This window comes from Euprymna scolopes, chromosome 30, assembly GCF_053919585.1.
Source record: "Euprymna scolopes isolate OS-2025 chromosome 30, ASM5391958v1, whole genome shotgun sequence".
Lineage (NCBI taxonomy): Eukaryota > Metazoa > Mollusca > Cephalopoda > Sepiida > Sepiolidae > Euprymna > Euprymna scolopes.
Genome location: NC_136511.1, coordinates 11,309,860 through 11,331,815, shown reverse-complemented (window position 1 = coordinate 11,331,815; position 21,956 = coordinate 11,309,860). Strand labels below are relative to the sequence as shown.

The 21,956-nt window shown below is 33.9% G+C and overlaps 1 protein-coding gene across 6 annotated transcripts in view; it reads left to right on the top strand.

Moving 5' to 3' along the window:
* LOC145254652 (inositol 1,4,5-trisphosphate-gated calcium channel ITPR3-like) overlaps positions 1-21,956 on the top strand; it is a 1,190,449-nt gene that overhangs the window by 583,469 nt on the left and 585,024 nt on the right. For all 6 annotated transcript variants that reach the window (XM_080113294.1, XM_080113292.1, XM_080113293.1 and 3 more), the window contains exon 9: positions 6,548-6,635. In XM_080113294.1, the coding sequence (XP_079969420.1) occupies positions 6,548-6,635 (88 nt within the window). The remainder of the gene's footprint in view (positions 1-6,547; positions 6,636-21,956) is intronic.

Sequence of the window (21,956 nt, the reverse complement as noted above, 5' to 3'; positions counted from 1 at the left end):
TTATACTGGGGAGAATTAATTAATTAGGTAGTGTAAAATGGAAAGATTAAGTTATTTACATGTATGTAATAACCAATTAATGACGGTCCAAGCAAAGTTGGGTAAGAAAATGTTAAATTTGTCCCGGTGTCAACACGTAGCAGTGGGAGTACTAAATAATGAGAAAAAATAGGATCTCCTTCCTCTGTAGATGTGGTGATTGTGATGGTGTTCCTCATAGGATATAATGTAACATTTTATTAGCACGAGTGAACGTAGTAGAAATGGTAGTCATAAACTACATAAGATAGTGGCTATCAGGGTAGATATATGGAATTTGTATGTAGCATGTGTTGTTGAAAACCTACGCTACTTTGGTCCTGAGGGGCACTTCTGCAACCATTTTGTTATATGTCGTAAAGTATTTGCATCTGACAAATATAACAAAAATGTTCTGAATCAGCATAGAGGGGCACCTATAAAATTTGTCATTTTTAAGGAGAGTTTGATATTTTTTGAGGGAAGGGGTTGATGCAGAAGTGTTTTGTGTTATAAAAAAAAACCTAAAATTATTTTAAAATGTAATGGCCCGTAATGAAGCACAGTACAAAGAAACATTGCAGCTCTGAAAGCGTAAAAGGTAAATACACAACCAAGGGTTTGCGTTTCTAGAATAAGTAAGTCTATAGCATACATGCAGGAAATATAAGATTCAAGGTGTGGTATTTTTTGGGGGGTGGGGGGTTAGAACTGTTCGGAGTTATAAGAAAAAACTATAAATATTTAAAAATATAACGGCTCGTAATAAAACACAGTAAAATGTAAACATGGTTAAACGTAAATGTAATTCATTTTGTTTTTAGAGTATTTTTGTGGGGGTGTTTAATATGGTTGTGTTTGGATTAATTTATTTTTAACAGTGTCGTCGTGTGGAGAGAGCATATTTGTAAGTGTCGAGCGTGTTCGTTTATGTAATAAGATTGTATTACTGAATAATCAGTTTGTCAGAACGGAAAAGTGTTATATCTTTAATGGAATATGAAAAGTCAATGGTATGTATATGAATTTTTGATCCAATTACGAAGTGTGCAAGGTCAATACAGTAATAATATGTGCACTTCTTCCCGGTGATGGCTGGGTGCGATGGGAGGGCATAAGAATTAGAGGGCAAAATACGAACTACTTTCTATAAAGATGTTGGCGATTTTGATGATGTTTCTCCTGAGATGTAATGTAAGATTTTATTATAACGAATAAATGTGTCAAAAACGGCGTTCTAAAGTTACGTAAGAAGATGTAAAAGAATAAATAGAAATATTTATGTAAAAATACGTTTAGAAAAACTTTATAATACTGGACTTTATAAAAAACAAACAAACAAACACCGTTGAACAACAGCAAACGGATTTGTCTCGCTAACAGTACCATCATGCGGCGTAAGAGAAAAAAATCTTGATAAGGGTGAATTTTCAACGAAATATATTGATAAACATTCTTTTAACGTGTTTATCCTTTGCGTTGGGTGGTTTTCTAAACGTATTTTTTCATGCGTGTTTCTATTTAATTTCGAATTCGCCAACGTCTTTAAAACATGAAAACTAATCAAATATTTCTTTCTGCACCTGCCAAGTGCATTCCTGGACTTTATAAACACGAAAACAAAACCGTTGAACAATAACAAACGGACTTGTCTTGCTAACAGTATCATCATATGGTGTAAGTGAAGAAGTCTTGATAACGGCGAGATTTCGCCGAAATATATTGATAAACATTCTTTTAACGTGTTTATTCTTTGTGTTGGATGGCTTTCTAAACGTATTTTTACATGTGTTTTTATTTAATTTCCAATTCATTACCGTCTTTAAAACAGGAAACTAATCACACACACACACACACACACACACACATATATATATATATATATATATATATATATATATATATATATATTACAATAGAAAAATGCGAGTATGAACGAAGATTATATAATGCTAAATTGATTTTTTTAATTCTTAATGCCGCAATATTTTAAATTATATTTTTTAAATATTTTTTACTAGAATATCTTGTCCTTTTCTTTTCCATGTTTAAGCTTACCCATATTATTTTTCATGCTCGCATTTTTCTATTATAATCCATTATTCTTCCAGGCTTTCAGTAAATTCACTTGTTCTTTGTTTAATTTCAATCTTTTTTTTTTGCCATCATAAACATAACATACACATGTGTAAAACAATGTGCAGCACTTGTCTGCTTTCATTCTCTCTGTTTCATTTGTTACTTCTCTTTTCACAAGAGCGGTGAATTAGTAGCAACCCTAGTCGCCGAAGCGACGTAGTTGCTATGGAAACCAGATACACGATGCTCACGTCATTACATTTTTTACGATTTTGAACACCAGTAAATTTATCATAACTTTTGTTTTACTGAACGAAAATTGAATTTTTTTTCACAATATAGCTGAGACGGTGAACTACGAACTGTAATAATCGTTTGAAATTTGGTCGAAAAATGAGTGAGTGGTGAAGCTTTAAAGCAGCTCTAAATGACTAAAACTGTCACTTTTTCAAACACGGTAAATATAAGTATATTTTAAAACACAGTAAATATGAGTATATATATTCGCACATGGTGAGAAGATGCGAATGTTTGCAGGTAGATTTTAGTAGAATTCTATACATTCTTGCATACTTGAATAAGTACTAACATCTATGCATGTGAAGAATGTCATTAGAGCTGCTGTTTGTTTTCCATTCTATGATGACGCTCTCAATTTCTTCGTCGTCACATCTTGTCATTTTCACAAATTCTTGGCATTCGTGTGAAATAATCGAAGACTCTGCGGAATGTAATTTATACCCATGGAGCAACAATGAGTTGATCGTATCGTTGATCTCCTTACATGACAACAAAACTAACCCTCATGCTTCATGACTTCCGTTCAGTCTTGCGAGATAATTAATACGCGCTGAAATTGCGTCTACGCGTGTAATTGTAAAGCAAGTGTTGCGCAATATCCTTCCATACAACCTTTAATTTAGCACTGCTTGATGCCAGTGGCAAGCAGAAATCCAGGACAACTGGAAACAATGCCGGTATAATTGGAGAGCACATGCATCACTTAGTATTCCTAAATGGTCCCCCATTTTTATAAGTGGCAAGGCTGAACGTTGCTTAGTTTCGGTGATCTGACAAGAACCTGTGTGCCAACGTGATTATGTTATATATAATATCGTGTAGAAAACAGAGTTGTGGAGTCATAAGGTATAATGTTCGAATGCGACTCATAGGATTCCAAAATTTTTGACTGCAGCTCTCTTTATAAAAGACTTAGAATATTCAGACTGTATATTTATTGTTTGAAAATAAAAATAAAAAGATCCGACCCAAAATCTGACTCCTAACAATCTTCTGACATCGACTCCTTCTAAAACTTTTGATTCTCTCCGAATCCTCAGCCCTAGTATTTCTACAGGATACTAGATCGTATTTTGTAAATATTTGTTACTATGCAAATCGAATTAACAGGTGACGAATCTGTATCGATCCCGTAAAGTATACGGTCTGACTCCGACTTTTCTAATTTCAAAATATCCGACTTTGACTCCTTATTTTTAAGACTTTGGAAATTTTGACTGTTTAGATTAATAAATCCGATTCCGACTTCTTGCATTCTTACGAGTCCGACTTCGACTCCGCAACTCTGATAAGAAAGACTAGCATTTCTACAGACATGATACCATATTTTTAACACGTCTGTATCTATGCTGAGCAAATTGGGGAAAAACAAATCAAGATTGTAATCTCAGTAGCATTTAATAAGTTTGGAAAAGAAAACAGACAGCTGTATCGTCGTTTCACGCCGAATCAATGCTGCTAAACGTACTGAATTCATCATCGTCATGGTTTCAGATACAGCCTTTGTATCAAATATCGTATAGATATTTGTACAGAATTAGTTGCATTCTTGTATACTTGAATAGGTACTAAACTATGTATGTGAGGAATGTTATTAGTAATATTGTTTGTTTACGAGTGTGCGCCATTCCTACTTCTGTGTTCCACCTTCGTCATTTATTATGAATCTTGAATCTTATTGGAATGAATCAAAAACTCCACGGCATTTCCTACGTCTCAGGGATGGGTTGACGATGTCGTTCAGTTCCTTACACAACATCGGCATTAAATAATGTGTTCACAATTGCAATCATTTGAAATCCATAAAAGACTCGATCGTAAATGAACGGAAGTGGCGAAATATCTTAGGTGTTCCTGCGTGAGTCTCAGAATGTGAACTGTTATTTATTTATTTTTTGTTGTTGACGAATAGTGAGAGATATTTGAGCAGGGAATAAATAGACGATTTCATCTTAATTATAAAAAGATAAAGCTTTATAACAATTGATACATATTAAAAAAAAAGTTATTCTTTACATTTTACTGCAGTTTCTAGGTAGTTCCGGCAGTAAGAGTTGAATAGCTGATCAACAACTCTTTACGTCAAAATGATTTGGCATGGCGTCTTATATATATACTAGCATGGGTGCCCGACATTGCCCGGGTGTTTGGAGGCGTGTATTGAGAAAAAAAAATAGAAGACGTGGTAGTAGGCAGGCATGCTCGAACCCGTACCGCGAAGGAAGAAAAGAACGTGAAAAGAAACGTGACATCTTTGCCGTTTCGTCCATCGCCAAACCGGAAGTGGCGAAGGTTTAAATTAAGGTTAGTCAATCGAAAAGAGAGTATGACTTTCGAAAATATCGGCGATAAAATCGACTCCTCCTTCTTGAAAAGTGCCACGTTGAGGATGAAAAAATTAATGTTTTTAGCCATTTTTTATATTTGTTGTCCGAAGGGTCGAGCTTCAAAGCAACCGATCGCATGAAAATCCGTCACCTCTGTCGAAAGTTTTACGCATACATACAAAGATACATACATACATTTAAACAGACGGGTGAAATTTATATATGCATATAAATGTATATGTATGTGCGCGTGTGGATGTGTATATGTAAGTTTATGTATGCATGTGTACATGTGTGTATACATACACAAACATGCACATACACATATATTCACTTTAACATTTTATAGGATACTTATGCATTTGTAAAGATCATAATACAACCAACGTGACTCATTTCTTTAAGCGTGAAAATGCTGGAATATATATACGAGTCAACCGTAAACATTTCTGCGTGTCATTTGCGTCTACAACTAACCCACTTAGGTACACATACCCCTTAATACACTGAAAAAGGCAGAAGGAGGAACCGAAAATTTAGTTCCTAATGGAAAAGTATAAATACATTTTATATTCGTATAAATAAAAAAATAAGAATTAAATAGAGAAAACATCTAGATATTTATATATTTTTCGTATTAAATTTTATACATTTATTAACGTTTATGACTAGAATGAGTATTCATTTTTTTTATCTAACTGCGTTATATAATTTGGATTCTAAAAATGTCTAAACGTTAAAAGTCTAATGGAAAACTGAAACTCACGAATTGTAGATTAATCGGTGTGTAATGAATATGAACCAAGTTTAATGCAGTCATGAAACATTGATGTTGTCCTCATATGTCCGTTAAATACATGTGGAAATATTGTTTTCTAATTAGATTTGAAAATATGTTCACTAAATAACTTTTATTATTGAATTAGTTTTGGAATTATTTTGGAGTATTTTCTAGACGGTAGCGGTTTCAATCCACCCAAAGCCCGTCAGAGGATTAGTTCACCAAACCGTGGTGAGATGACAACGGCTATTGAAGGCAGCAATTGTTGTGGATGTAGTTGGACGATTCGACATTCCTAACCCGTTGCGGTTAACCTGACGAAGACCAGAGGAATAATTGGCCGTAACGTTGTGAAGACAACTGAAAGATGAAGATAATAGTCCAAATAATTAAATAAAAATTATATTAAATACCTTTTTCAAAATATTGTCCCCTAAATACATTTTAAAATACTTCAAAGAAGCTGAAAGTTGAGAAAGATTAATTGCTAACATTACACTGAAATATGAGGTATTTAAATTTTCACGAAGGGCTTACACCCCCATTTAACCCTATTGAAACAAAATTAAACTAAATATAACCTACATTGTCCTTTCTTAAGCTTTACATCTATATTCCTAAATGCATAAATATTGGTTAATTTGTTCAGGAATGAATTCTGTAATAAAAACATATAAACGTATACACAAACTAAACTTGATATAAACAAATATACATGCATATGTATATTTATATAGTTATTTATATATAATTAGTTATATTTTTTGGAAAAAAGGATTCCAACAAAGTGCTCTATTATGAGGAAATATTCGGAAATGAGTATCGGCTGAAGAGAGCTTGATGCGGGTATATAAAACAGTCTCCAATTGTCAGGTTTGAAACCGACGGTACCGATGACTTATCTCATCTAAATTTTCTGTAAATAAAACACACACACACACACACACACACACACATATATATATATATATATATATATATATATATATATATATATATATATATATATATATAAATGAAAATTTTCAATTCTTTCTTTCAGGTCAGAGGTAAACCTTGGCGTTGAAAGGTCTGGATTTACTTTGGTCCGATTTGCAAAGGAAAATCCGGAACTAACACATTTTGTTCGAGTAAGTTTTTTTCATTATATTTCTTATTTGTTCATCCCAATTTGCTTGCACAAAAGTATTTCATCCATAAAACTAGGAACCATTTTCCTTAACTATGGCGTTTCACAAATTTTCTTTGACTTTTGATGTTACATTTGACATGGTATGGCACGATTGTCTTCTAGGGAAAATTACATCATATAGTATAACTGGTAGAATACATAATGCAATTATATCTTTCTTAATCAAGAGAAAATCCAGGTTGTCCTCGACGGTCGTACATCTAAATAATATGATATAAATACGAGAGTACCTCAGGGGTGGATAGACTTTTATTATTCCTGATGTTCATGAATGACCTACCTGATTAAATTCTTTCTGAGATGTGTATATTTGCTGATGACACCACTCTCTATAACAGGCACGAGGGAGAAAACAAATAAACACATTTCAAAGGAAATGGTAGAAACATTGGAACATGAACAGGAATAGATACATTGAGACTATTGCCAAGGCTGCTGCTAAGAAGGCGGGCTATTTCTATCATGTATGTATGTGCATCTGCTACTTGTTTCTCACTCCTGGACAACCTGATACGTTCTGAACTGTCATCTAGGTTTCAGCCTTTGTCCCATCGATGAAATGTTGCATCCCTCTGCCTGTTCTACAAGTATTTTAATGGTGAATGCTCTGACGAACAACAAGCACTTGTACCTCCTCGACGTGAATACTCCCAAAAACCCAACAAGCAGCTGAATCCCACCCCTTCACAGAAGAGATCTCTAAGTGTAAGAGAGGCTCCCACTCCAATAGTTTCTTCCCCAGAACTGCTAGACTTTGGACCTCTCTTTCGGGATTCTACTTTCCCAACTGTACTGACATTCAGAAGTTCAAGTGAAATGTGAACAAGCATCTTGCTACTCATCTCCCTTCTTCAAAGTGGCACTGTGCCTTGTTTGGGATGTATATGCAATAATATACATTATATATATATATATATATATATATATATATATATCCAGGGTGACCCTCCCCAAAAAAACAAAAGCTAAATGGAGGCCATCTAGAACATATGCTGTAGAACGGAGAAAAAAAGGCCAAAGACTCTAGTGTTTTGATGTGATGTTTTGAATATAATAAACTAGTTATGACCAAAGTTTCATTTCATTCGGACAAAACACTAAGAAACGGGGCCTAATTAGAGTTGGGACCCGTTTTTTTTTGGGGGGGGGTACGATTCCTCTCATGAAACTCAGCCATTGTAGATCAAGAAAGAAAGGTGCTATATATAAATCACATATGCTCATGCCTTAGCCAATAATTGATGCGTGTTTGCAGAAAATTATCATTTTTTTTACATGGAGGTCACAACTTATCAAGGCCTGGAATCAACTCGAGGAAAGGGTTATTGCGTGTACAGTAATCAATGGGATAGTATCGTAGTATTGGAGATTTGATAAAGTGTCTTACTTAAGGGGGCGATTCAACAGGAATTCGTTTATGTTGGACTTGAAGACATCCAAATTGTAGTCAGGTGGCAAACAGGCAAACGGAAAAGAGTTCCGCATGCGTGTACTTCTAAGAAAGAAGCTTTGGTCATGGAATCTACGCTTTGATTTAGGCACAGATAAAGAGTGGGGAAACTTACTGACAGTGGTTTCAGCTAGATGGGTGTTTTTCGTGAAAGATTTGCTAGGGGGGGTCAGAGATTGAAGCTCGAACGAGCACTTGCCATGGAAATAACGATAAAACTAAGACAGGCTCGCAACGTCTCCTCTGTAGGAGAGAGGTTGCATGGAAGAGAAAAGGGCATCCCCCCACTAAGTCTATTTTGTACTCTGTCAAGGCAAGATAGGCTGTCTTTAGCGGCTCCTGCCCATATGTGGCAGCAGTACTCCATTCTTGGACTATTTCGCATTTATACAGAGAGAGAATTGCATCAGTAGTGAGATATCTTCTGGAGCGGTAGAAGGATCCTACAATTTTCCCAGCGACCTTGGCAACAGGCTTGATGTACGCATTCCATTTCAGATCAGGAGTAAAGGTCAAACTCAGAAGCTTGTGAAAACATGGAGCCTCCCCAAGACGAGAGCCATCAATTTCAATTGATGCCAGATGAGGATCAGAGCGTTTATGATGTAAAGATAGGAGCTTGGTTTTAGATGGTTTTAAAAGTAACTAGCCACCTCTTACCCCACTGTATCACGCGCTCAAGATCAGAAGAGAGAGAATGAGAAAGAACTTTGTCATTTACGGTCTTCGATGTGTTGCCATAGATGGTAGTGTCATCAGCATAGATGTCAACGAATGATTTAAGTATGTGTTTTGGGAGATCATTGATGTAGATCAGGAAGAGAGTTGGGCCCAGGATAGACCCCTGATGGACTCCAGCATTAATACTGTGAGCTTCTAATTTCAGCCCATCAACCACTGCTCTTATGAACCTATCAGAGAGAAATGATTTAATAATTGAGAAAACATTTTCAGTGATACCGTAGCTGGAAATCTTGTGAAGTAGGCCCCTATGCCATACCTTATCGAAGGCCTTTGATATGTCAATTGCCCTAGAAAGGAAGCCTTTGTCGAGAGATTCACTAATCCTATGAGATATAACCGTTAGCACATCTGCTGTATATGTAGCAGAATGGAAACCATATTGTGTGTCACTAAGAAGCTTATGTCTGCTGAGGTGGTTGATTACTTTTATTTTTAATATGGATTCCAGCAGCTTACTCATGACACGTAGGAGACTTCTTTTTCTGTACTGAGAAGGAAATGACTTATCACTTGAACTCTAAAATACAGGGCATATTGATGAGGCTTTCCTAGGTGTTGGGAAACACTTCTCCTTAAGGCAATGCTTAAACAGTTTTGTAAGTATGGGGGCAAGTTCTGGTCGAAGCTTTTTCAACACTATAATTGGAATGCCGTCTGGGCCAGTTGCTTTACTGGAATCAAGGTTCTTGATTAGCTTGGCGACCTCAAGCACAGATATATTTGTATGTTGCCAAGCGTGTTGTCTGTTATAGGACGAAATACGGGGAGTTGATGTCCTTCGTCGCAAAGGGTAGAATTAGCTGCAAAGTTCTTGGCACATAGTTTGGCCTTGTCTGATGCTGACGAGATTACCTCAGGTCCATTGATGATGGTTTGGATAGAACGCACGCTTCTGTTCAGGATCCTGTTTGCTATTTGCCAAAATTGGTGGAAACCAAGCCGCTGCTCAGCTACTTGTGATTTAACGGACTGAGCATATAGTTCTCTTGCATTTTTTTATTACTCTTTTACAGTGGTTGCTGCCAGTCCTCAAAGCAACTTTCGTCTCGGTACATCTATTACATTGGTAGCTATAGAAAAAGTGATTGTTGTGCGCGACGGCAGCAACACATTCTGGGGAGAATCATGGTTGGCTGTTTGGTTTTTATTTGAATTTTTTGGATGATATGAATCGGTATATGCCTACAATTAACCATTCGGTCAGGTCTGATACTATAGAGGACACATCATTTTTAAACATGGAATGCAGAAGTAGATCAGATATGAATGTACGGAAGCTATCCCAGTCAGCCATAGAGTATCAGTATACAGTACGGTGGAGAGATACGTCTGAAGACTTATTGCATTTCATTTTTATCTTAACTGATACAGCCGAGTGGTCGGAGGATCCCAGAGGAGATAGAACGGAACATGAACATAGCTCAGAGGAAGTTGTGAGAAAAAGGTCTAGAAGGCTTGCATACTGACTGGTAGTATCGGGCACACGGGTGGCTTCGTGAACAATCTTGGTGCGGTCATAGGCAATGGCAAAATCATGACAGAACCTCCCCTCATCATCTGTCTTATTTGAGTTGGTCAGCCATTCCACATTATGGACATTGAAGTCATCGCAAATGTGAATGTTAGCCGAAGAATGAGCAGACAGGATGTGATCAATTTTCTCAGATGTACTCAGTTTTTTTGCATTCGAACTCATAATTTCCTAAATTAGTTACCGCACATCAGATTTTTTTCAAACAGGTCATACATTCAGAATGTCGGATTAAGGTTTACTCACGCGTAAAAATCTGTCAGTGGGACATCTTTTTGATGGCGTACATTTTCAATTCAACCGTATTTTTTTTTTCATTTCATAATTCCAACCTCAATTGTATTTTACCGATTATATATCTCCTAATTAAATACGGATTGTTACTGTGAACTTTTTCTTCCAATATTTTACGGTGATTTGATTGACTGGTTACAATTCTAGTATGGAATAATCGAATATTATGTAATTAAAATATCGTTTCCTATCCACTCAGCCAAAAATAATTTAAACAGATATATACACAACGAACGAACACACAAATTGAATTTCCTTCTACCAATCTTTCTATGACCATGAGAGAAATAAAGAAATATCGAAATGTCATAATTTCATTCGATGGCAATTATACGATATTGTAATAATAACCAAAATATATAAACCATTTATTATTATTATTATTATTATTATTATTATTATTGTTATCATTATCATTATTGTATTATTATTGTTATTATTATTATTATTATTATTTTATTGTTGTTATTATTGTTATTATTACCATTATTATTGTTATTATTATCATTATTATTATCAATATTATTATTTTTATTAATGTTATTGTTATTATTATTGTTATTATTATTGTAATTGTTATCATTATCATTATTATTATTTTATTATTATTGTTATTATTATTGCTTTTATTATTATTGTTATTACTATTATTTTATTCTTACTAGTATTATTGTAAATTTATTGTAATTATTATCGTTGTTTTTATTATTATTTATTATTATTATTATTATTATTATTATTATTATTTACTATTATTATTGTTGTTTTTATTATTATTATTATTTCATTATTATGATTATTATTGTTTTATTATTATTTTTTATTATTATTGTTGTTGTTGTTATTCAATATAGAATTAACGTTGACGAATCTGCACGTTTTTTAGGCTTATAGAGTAAAATAAATATCGCCATAAAAATACTTTAATACCATATTTGTCTATTTAACTTTAAAATGTGATAATATAAGTTTTATATTGATATCGTCTTCCAGAACTTTTTCATATGTTCCCTAGAGATTTCCACTATTTAACTGACGTCTGCACATTTCTGGGAATAAAGTGCTCTAAGATATTCATTATTTTTTCCAAACTTAATTTAAAAAATATATATACGCTTCATTCTCCAAAAAGAAATAAATTAAAAATATGAACTTAGTAAACATACAATTTTGATTTTCCAAATGTTGAAAAAAATATTCCCGGTGGTTGATACTCATGTAACCTTAAATTCATATAGGAAAGTTCTTATGTGGATACTTATTATACCTTATGTTATATAAGTTTTCGTCATCGCAACAGCCACTTACACTTAATTTCTCGCTGGCAGCGGCCGTTGATCTATACTGAAATTTGAGTGGCACTAAACCCACACAAGGGCCCAATTATCATGATAATAATAATAATAATAATAATAATAATAATAATAATAATAATAACAATAATAATAATAATAATAATAATAATTATTATTATTATTATCATTATCATCATTATCATGATTATCATCATCTATATATTAATATGATAGCGTGTATGGTACTTATTTTGTGTGCCAGATCTATATCCGAGTTTAATTGTATGACCATTCATTTCTTGTAATAAATAATTTTGCCAATAACTCTCCATAAGTTTTATTTTCAGTTCTGATTATAGATGAAGGAACTAAAGTTATATATATATATATATATATATATATATATATATATATATATATATATAAGTTTTGGTTTTGGTTTCGATTCAAGCTAATGCACCCAAGTTATATATATATATATACATATATATATATATATAAATATATAAATCGATATAACATTAACTCTATAATAATATATACGAAATCTTCAAGCATTAAAATATCCTATTTAAGCGTACTTTACGATCGAGCTACACCTGACGATCCTGCTAGCTTAGGTAAATATTTTTGCAGTTTTAACAAAAGAGCTACAATAATATCAGAGCATCTCCATTTACACTGAACATCTACAGAATGCCAACTTCACTATATTACATGTAAATGAGTCCCCTATCGAATTTTCACAGGTCCCACTAATAATAATAATAATAATAATAATAATAATAATAATCATAATAATAATAATAATAATAATAATAATAATAATAATAATAACACACCATACGAATAACATTTAAAATAAAATACAATATTTAACAACTATGATGATTATAACAATAAATGTAACGGTGATATACAGTGCCGGCAAAAAGAAATCCGCACATGTAATTTTTCATAAAATGTAAATTTAAGCTAAATTTAATGAATCTGTACCTCTACCTCATTCCATTCGCCTTTTATTCTTCTATAATTTTACCTGTCCATATTTGACTTTTAATTGAAATATTCTAGTGTTCACATCAATTAAAAAAAAATAACTTCCAGGTAAAAATATAGATGGATAAAAGGTCAATCAAATGAGGTATAGTTTGTTTAAACAGTTATATTAAATTTAGCTTAAATTTTCATTTTTTTTAGAATTACATATATATATATATACACACACACACACATATATATATATATATATATATTAAAATATTAAATATATCAAATATATATAGATATAGATATATATATGAGCATATTCAATATATTGAAAAAATTACAAATATATATATATATATAACTATATATATATAGAGAGAGAGAGAAAGAGAGAAAGAGAGAGATAGAGAGAGAGAATTTTCAGAATATGAGTGATTACATAATTATTTTCACAGCCAAACAACGTCGCAGCCATTGTTGGATGATATCGTCAAGCGAGTTTAACATTCCTACTTGTGAGACATCAGCTTTGGTTATAGTTTGTTGGATGATCGCATCCCTTATTCGAGACGAAGAAGATCCATTCCACAGTTGAATTTCCCCGCGGTTTGCTTTATCTGTGCTAGACTTTCTTGTGTGAGGGCCGTTTTCTCAGTTGGCAGAGTGCATCGAATTCCGGGTTCGGATATTTCTGATGAGCCCAAAAGAGGGCGAAACTCGAGTCTGTAATTGTTGTTGTTCTAGGTTATACAACGTAACATTTAGTCCATATGCCACGACTTTCTCTTAGAGATCGTCAGGAGCTTATTAATCTCCACCTTTCTGGTTTATCCAATCGAGAAATCGGCTGCAGATTTAAATGTGATGAGAAAACGGTACGAAAGACTGTGCAAAAACACCAAAACGCCGGCAGTGTTCGTGATGTCCCTAATTTTGGTCGTACCAGAGTTACTCCTAACGGGGAAGATAATGCTATCAAGATCCGCAGCCTAAGAAACAGATTTGAAACGGCTCCCCAAATCCAACAACAGTGCAATCTTGTTTAAAAGTGCTCTCTTTTTACTGTCAAGAACAAATTAAATGGATTTTAATTTGTGAGGATATGTTGCAAGACGCAAACCAATGATTTCTGTAAAGAAAAGAAAGCGCCGTCTGAACCTCGTCTGATGCAATGAAGATCATGACTCTTCATATTGGTCAAAAGTGCTTTTTAGCGACGAAACAAGTTCAATAGTCTAGGCGGTGATGGTATGCAGTACTCCGTCGGAGGAAAGTCGAAGAACTTAATCCTAAGTGCTCAGTTACAACGCTGCAAGGTGGTGGAAGTTCAGTTTTTTGCGTAGGGCATTATTAGTACCAATGGTCCAGGGCCTATAGTTCGCTTGCAAGTACATCAATATGTTGACTGAGTATTTTTAAGCCTACTTTAGTCGGAATTTGGATGATAACCCCATCTTCATGCAGGATAATGCTCCCATTCACACAGCTGCCAATGTCAAGAGGTTCTTGGAAGAGCATGATATTTCGTGTTTGGATTGGCCTGCACAATCCTATCGAAAACGTATGGCATTACATACATCAACAGCTACGCAATGATAAAATTTCAAATTTGGAATAACTTTGGACAAAAATTAAAGAAAAGTGGAATGCTCTTTCCCCGGTGTATTGCTGCAGTTTAATTCAAGGAATTCCCAACAGATTGCAGGCTGTCAAACTACAGAAGGGCTATGCTACTAAATATTAACTAGTTCATTGTGTTCCTGTTGGATTTATATCCTAAAGTTATATTTAAATAACAATTTTCCATTAGGCGGACTTTCTTTTTGCCTCATCAATCTGAAGTTATTTTTTTTTAATTGAGGTGAACACTAGAATATTTCAATTAAAAGTCAAATATGAACAGGTAAAAGTATAGATGGATAAAAGGCCAATCAAATGAGGTATAGTTTGTTTAAGCAGTTACATTAAATTTAGCTTAAATTTTCATTTTTTGAAAAAATTACAAATATATATATATATATTAACATATTAAATATATCAAATATATATATATATTAACATATTCAATATATTGAAAAAATTACAAATATATATATATATATATATATATATATATATATATATATAGAGAGAGAGAGAGAGAGAGAGAGAGAGAGAGAGGGAGAGAGAGAGAATTTTCAGAATATGAGAGATTACATAATTATTTTCACAGCCAAACAACGTCGCAGCCATTGTTGGATGACATCGTCAAGCGAGTTTAACATTCCTACTTGTGAGACATCAGCTTTGGTTATAGTTTGTTGGATGATCGCATCCCTTATTCGAGACGAAGAAGGTCCATTCCACAGTTGAATTTCGCCGCGGTTTGCTTGATCTGTGCTAGACTTTCTTGTGTGAGGGCCGTTTTCTCAGTTGGCAGAGTGCATCGAATTCCGGGTTCGGATATTTCTGATGAGTCGAAAAGAGGGCGACACTCGAGTCTGTGACTTCCGGTTTGCGACGTTTTTTAGCTGTGGAAATAGACATTTGTCGATTTTATTTGCGGGCACCGCTCCCGTGGATCGATGGGTAGAACGACCGACTGTCAACGCGATGGTTCAATCCTCTGCTTGGAAGAAGTGCTAGTGTAGCGGCACTGATGAGTTGTGATACAACGAAACAATACTGTATGTCGATGACTACAAATATATATATATATATATATATCTGTGTGTGTGTGAATTGATTTATTTATCAGTATAGAAGCAGTATCAACATCTTTTTGCAAGTTCCGTATGTTAAGCTAATATCATGTCACATAGTAACGAAACGTTTTGCTAAACGACTTATAACTGAGTGCGTTTAGTGCAAATGCTTTCATTGCAGACAAATGGTGACCGCAATTCGAAAATAACGAAACTGACACAGAGAAACAAGGAAGAAGAGCGAGACAATGCGAGAGAGATAGAAAGAGAGACAGACAAACAGACAAAGTGTATCAATAAGGAATGATAAAGGTCATTTTTCTTAACTCGTATATCAAAAGAAATACAGAAAGTATGAAATAAGAACGAAGCACTACATTTATGAATGAAGGAAATGTAGTAAATTAAATTAATTAATGAATTAATTTATGAATGAAGGAAATGTAGTAAATTAAAGAAAAAGAAAGACATTAAAAGTAAAACTTAAAGAAAAACGTAATGTGTAAACAAATGAATTAAATACAATGAAAGATTTTAAATACGAATGAGAAGATTACTTTAAAAATATTGAAATGTTTTTACATTTTCTTAAGAGAAGATTTTATTCTTAAATTAACGAAAACATGGCACAAAAAGGCCCTGACGGCTAAATAAAAACGAAGACCATGTTAATGAAGTTTTTAAACGAACACTGTACGCAATACGAACCGAATTGTTTTCATTTTAATCGTAACCTTAACTCTAAACTAACACGAAACTGCTGTGGTTTAAATGTTGAAATAAAGAACGAGAAGGCTTGGAAACATTGAAATGAAAATATATTAACAGAAAATACAGAAACGTATATTAGTTGAGTGGGACTCCGCTCAATTGGAAGGACAAAACCAGGTTACGACCTCTGAGTCTCAGGTCCAAACTGCTCGATAGCAAAAACTAGTTACCGGAAGTGACGTCATCAATAGTCCATCGTCAGAACCTTTAGGGGTGCCACCCCTCCCAAGTTTTTCCTTTGTAAAAGCCGTTAATAATCTCTTACGTTTATGATCAATCATTAGTGGATCGCTGACTTTCCTTTTTCGAACCGACCGTCGTAGTTCTGGTGATGATTGGGATGATCAAGATCGTAAGTCTCGAAAATGGACTTGATCGGTTCTTTCTCCAACTGTGGTGTTTCGTTGGTGTCGTTCGAGCGACATCTTCTTAATTGGATTTGGTGGCGTTCATGGGTATGTCTCGGTCCTTGCACGGTATATACCATGTCCCCGACACTCTTAGTGATCGTACCCACATCCCAGAATGAGGTGTTATTCTTGTAACTCTTGAAAAAAATTATCTCCTGGAATGAACCGTTTCCTGCTTGCGCAAGTAGTCACTGCTTTTATCTGCTTTAGTGAGAGTATGTCAAAGATGGATCCTACTTTTCATGCGAACATGGTTTCCACTGATGAAGTAACTGTTGGATTAGTAGGATTAGGTGTAATTCTGTACACTTGTAATACTGTTAGAGGGCTTCATTTGTTGCTGTACCTTGAGCCTTATTTAGTGCTCTTTTGAGTGTATTCATGAATAGTTCCGCTTGTCCATTCGATCACGGGTTATATTGAAACGCGTTTATGTGTTTGATCTGGAACGTATCACAAAAACTTTTGAAGTCTGCGGATGTGAACGGAGTTCCATTGTCACGATGCAACGAAATGTGCAAACAATTCATGTACAAAAATTATTGTCATCCCTGATGTGGGACTTTTTCGTATACGGTTGGGATAGTCCATTCACTGGTGCTTGCTTTCGATAGTATTCCGGCCTTTTTTACCTGATTCAGTTCTTATCAATTTTCTCTGCTGCCGCAAACGGGATGTTTCGCTTCTTGAAAACGACTAGAGCGTTTCCCTTCCGCTCAAATCTGGCTATAGTTTTGGTACATCTTCCTAGTCCCGATTAAAAAGAAATATCAGTTGGTTTCAAAGTTTAAATTGCTCCATCTAATCTGTTCGAAGATTTTCGGATGTCTTAGGCACAAGGAGTCTTACATTTTTGGTGGTAAAATTCAATGTCACAGAGAGTATCAGATCTCCCTCTACTTTTATCTTATCGCCTGTGACTGCACAGGCTGATTTGTTAGTTCTCCTCATGGTATGTTTATTCAAATTTTTCCATGCTTGTATGTTGATGATTGACAGGTCTGAACCGGAATCCAGCTGTTAATCAACTTCCTTGTTGAGGATGTTAACAGTTACATATTTCCTCTGGTTTCTTTCCGATTCAATGTCGAATCTCGCTTGTCGGACCCTGTTCTTATTTCTGTTCTTTATATATCGATTTCTGGCCTTTCCTGCCAGAGTAATTGCATGTTTTATTTTTTTCTATAGACCAATGTTTTCCGCTGCAACGACTGCAAGGATTTGTGTGCGATTTTGGTTTGGATATGTACACTTTTATTGTGCCTGAGTTGTCTTTTTTTTTCCTTTGTTATTATTTTCCGAAGGAGTACTCTAAAATCTGTAACTATTCCTTTGTACGTGCCTAACTCCTCGATGTTTCTTGAGGCGTTCTTAACGATTACAATCTTCCGCCGGCTTTTGGAGTGTAAACCTTTGTCGCTTTTGAGTCTTGAGAGATCTCATCGTCTTATCTCTGCGTTTTTCGTCGAGACAAGACCTTGTGCACAAATTAAACACTTGAAATCATCCGCTTATAGTTAAACCAGACAAAAGTCGTCGCAGTGTGTGTTAACAATGAATGCGAAGATGAGATAATCTTCGCTATCGGGTTTCGCTAGGTTGAAACACTTCCATCTCTTGTGAAAAAGAGTCGTATTCGGGCCGAAAAGTTCAGATATGATTTTTATTGCCTCGGAGAACTTCAGTCCCCGACACTCTTACTGATCTTCCTGGGTTGTTAATATACAAGAAACTTATTGTGTTCTGTGGTCCCTAGTTTCCTTAAAAGTAAGTCGCCCTTTTTGGCATTGCTCCACGCTTGGCAATCAACAGTTAATATGACTTCGTATCGCCTATAGAAAAGCATCCAACGTCTTATCCTGCTCCGGTACGTAGGTGAATGTTTAAATCGGATTCCATATGGTGTTTTGGGAAAAAGCTTCGTTGTAATCACTGTGTTCCGTTCTGTTCAACATTTTTAAAGAATAATTCTTCTTATCTCTTCTGTTGAAGAAACAATTTCTCCACCAACATTTGTTGCAGCTGTTGCTTTTTTTGTTCTTGTTTAGAGAGTTTTTTTTGTTGCATTTCCTCCTGTCCATTGTGGAACTACACGAAAAGTTGTTGTTGATGTTGATGATGATTATGTTGATACTGATGATGAAGATGATGATGATGATGATGATGATGATGATTAGACTGCTGTTAAAATTGCAACTGGAGCTGTCTATTTTGTCTTTTAAAATTTTTAGACCTCCATCCTGCATATCTACACCAAGTAAACGATGAAAACTTACTTTATTATATAAACACTGGAAAAAATCTCGGAGGAAACAAAAAGATGCCCTATCTTTTTTGTGTATATGTGTAAATGGTGTATGTATATATATACATATATTTATATATATATATTTATATATATATATTTATATATATATATATATATATCAGTTTCTTGTTGCACCTTGAGCAACTGTGTGATAATAGCCTTCCAGTCCTCCATTTTTGGATATCTAATCCAAGCGAACAACAAAAAAACTTACCTTTTTTATATGAACACTGGAAAAAAAATTCGGAAAGACAAAAAAAAAAGAAAAATGTCCTATATATGTGTGTGTGTGTGTGTGTGTGTGTGTGTGTGTGTGTGTGTGTGTGTGTGTGTGTGTGTGTGTGTGTGTGTGTGTGAATACCGTACTCTTTTACGTATCTCTTGGGGGTTCCATGTCTAAAACATTCGAAGCCGAAATAACAATGAGGGAAAACTTTTTTCAAAAATTTAACAATGAACAAAAATTACGTATTTACCTTCTATAAAAAAAATCCTTTATTTTCATTGTTTCATAAAATGAAATGTTCACTTTCAAAGACAGCCAGGAAAATAATATTAAAAAACTCGAGGTGAAAAAATCTTAACAAATTAAAAATATTAAATTTAAAATTCCTGGTTCCTTTTTTTTCCGACAATAGCAAAATATAATTTGCCTAACTCCCGCACCTTAAAAAGTTTCAAGTTTGCAATGAATTAAATTAATGAACGAGTCAACGTGATGCATGTGCGCGAAATGAGATCAACCTTTAAAAATGGACAGTTTCTTTGTTCCTAAAAGGAATCAGTTGTGTGTGTGTGTTTTTTTTTTTTTGTTGCTGTTGTTGTTGCCACAAGTAAAAAGTTTAACCAACATTAACGCTTTGTAACAGAAGTGTATTTTTCACTTTTTTTCAAAAAAGTCAAGAGGATTTAAACTTATGATTTGAGTTTTCATTTCCCCTGATTTATATTCGCCCCCCCCCTTTTATGCATTCCTTTCTATAAGTAGTTTGTTAATTTGGAAAAAAAAGAAAAATACATTTTCTCGAAGTTCCAAATTAACACCAGCTGTGTTTTGCTTGTGAACTTCCGCCTGTAAATTCTTTTCAAGTTCTAGTCAATTGTTATTTTGGATTCGAATTCCTCTCTCACCAGTTTGTTGTTCTTTAATGTTGAAAGAAAAAGGAGAGATCTTGGGAATTGTGAAATGAAATATATATTAACAGAAAATACAGAAACGTATATTGGTTGAGTGGGACTCGACTCGATTGGAAGGACAAAGTAAGGTTACAATCCACTCCTCTGAGTTTAAGGTCCAGGCTGGTCGAGAGCAGAAACTGGTTACCGGAAGTGGTGTCATGAATAGTCCATCGTCAGAATCTGTGGAGGTTCCACCCCAACAGTGACTGACTTTTATATAATTATAAAATAAATTTAAAGAAAAAAATGAATGTAACAAAAAGAAATAATAAATCCCATACGAAAAAGACAGAAAGAAGCAATGTATTAAAAAATATAATGATGTATGAATAAAGAAGATGGTGCTACAAAGAAATGACTGGAGGAAAACAATGGAGGAGGAAATAAAAATAACATCTGAACGACAGAAAGAGCAAATAAATGATTCAATGAAAAAATTAAATATTAATGAAAGAAAGGAAACGAATGAATGAAAAAAAAAACAAATGAACTATTCATTGAAAGAATGAAATAATGAATTAAAGAAAAGAAAATGAATGAATGCATGAAAGAAAAATGAGTAAAAATACGAAGAGTAAAATAAATGAATAATCAAATAAAACAAAGAATAATAAATTAATAATGAAACAAACGAAATTAAAAATGAAAAAGGAAAATAAAAACCTAAAAACTAATTTTAACGGAATAAAAAATTAATGGTAGAAGGAAAAATAGGAGAAATCTGGAACTAAAATAAATAAAATACATTAATGTGATAAATATACACGAATGTCAAGACAAAAGGAGCAAGTTGTAAAAAGGAAGGAAAAATGGTACATATACAATTCAATCAGGAAATTAAAAACTGAAAATATCGAAAAAAGTTCTATTGTAGGTATCCGTTATGGAATGAAGTTCTCCGAAAATAATTTCGCTTGATTTGATCAAATAGCTGTTTTTGTCTTCGATTTTTGTTTTTTTTACAGCCCCCCAAAAAATGTTATGTTGCCGACCAAAAGGTAGCCATGTTATGATTTTTAAGAAGAAAAGCTAATATTTAGAATGGGGAGGTAGTGTCGGCGATTTAGACTGAGTTATCTCCCCGTGGCGTGTTCTAAAAATCAAGACATAGCTTCCTTCGGCGCGCTGTCATAAAAACGTGTTTTTTTCGCTGTAAAAAAAATATATATATATTCCATCAAATCAAGTGAAATTGTTTTTCGGAGAACTTCAGTTCAGAACGGATACGTACAATATAACTTTTTGCGATGTTTTCATCTTTTAATGTCTTGATTAAACTGTAAAGGTAATGGAAAAATAAATAAATGAAACGAGAATAAATAATGTACGCATAACGAAACATTGAAAAACATACATAAAAAGATGAAATAGATATGTATTGTACTCATAAAGAAAACTGGAATAGAAGGAATAAAATAGGGGAGAAATGAACGTATGAACGAAATAAGAATAAAGCAATAACAAAGAATGTAATAATTAGAGCTATTACAACAGCATATTATTTTCATTGTTCTGACTCGAGTGTGTATCCGTGGATATCTTATATGCTTTTATAAAGAGCGGCGTGGTTCTCGGTTGATTAACTGCGTCTATATTTAACTAG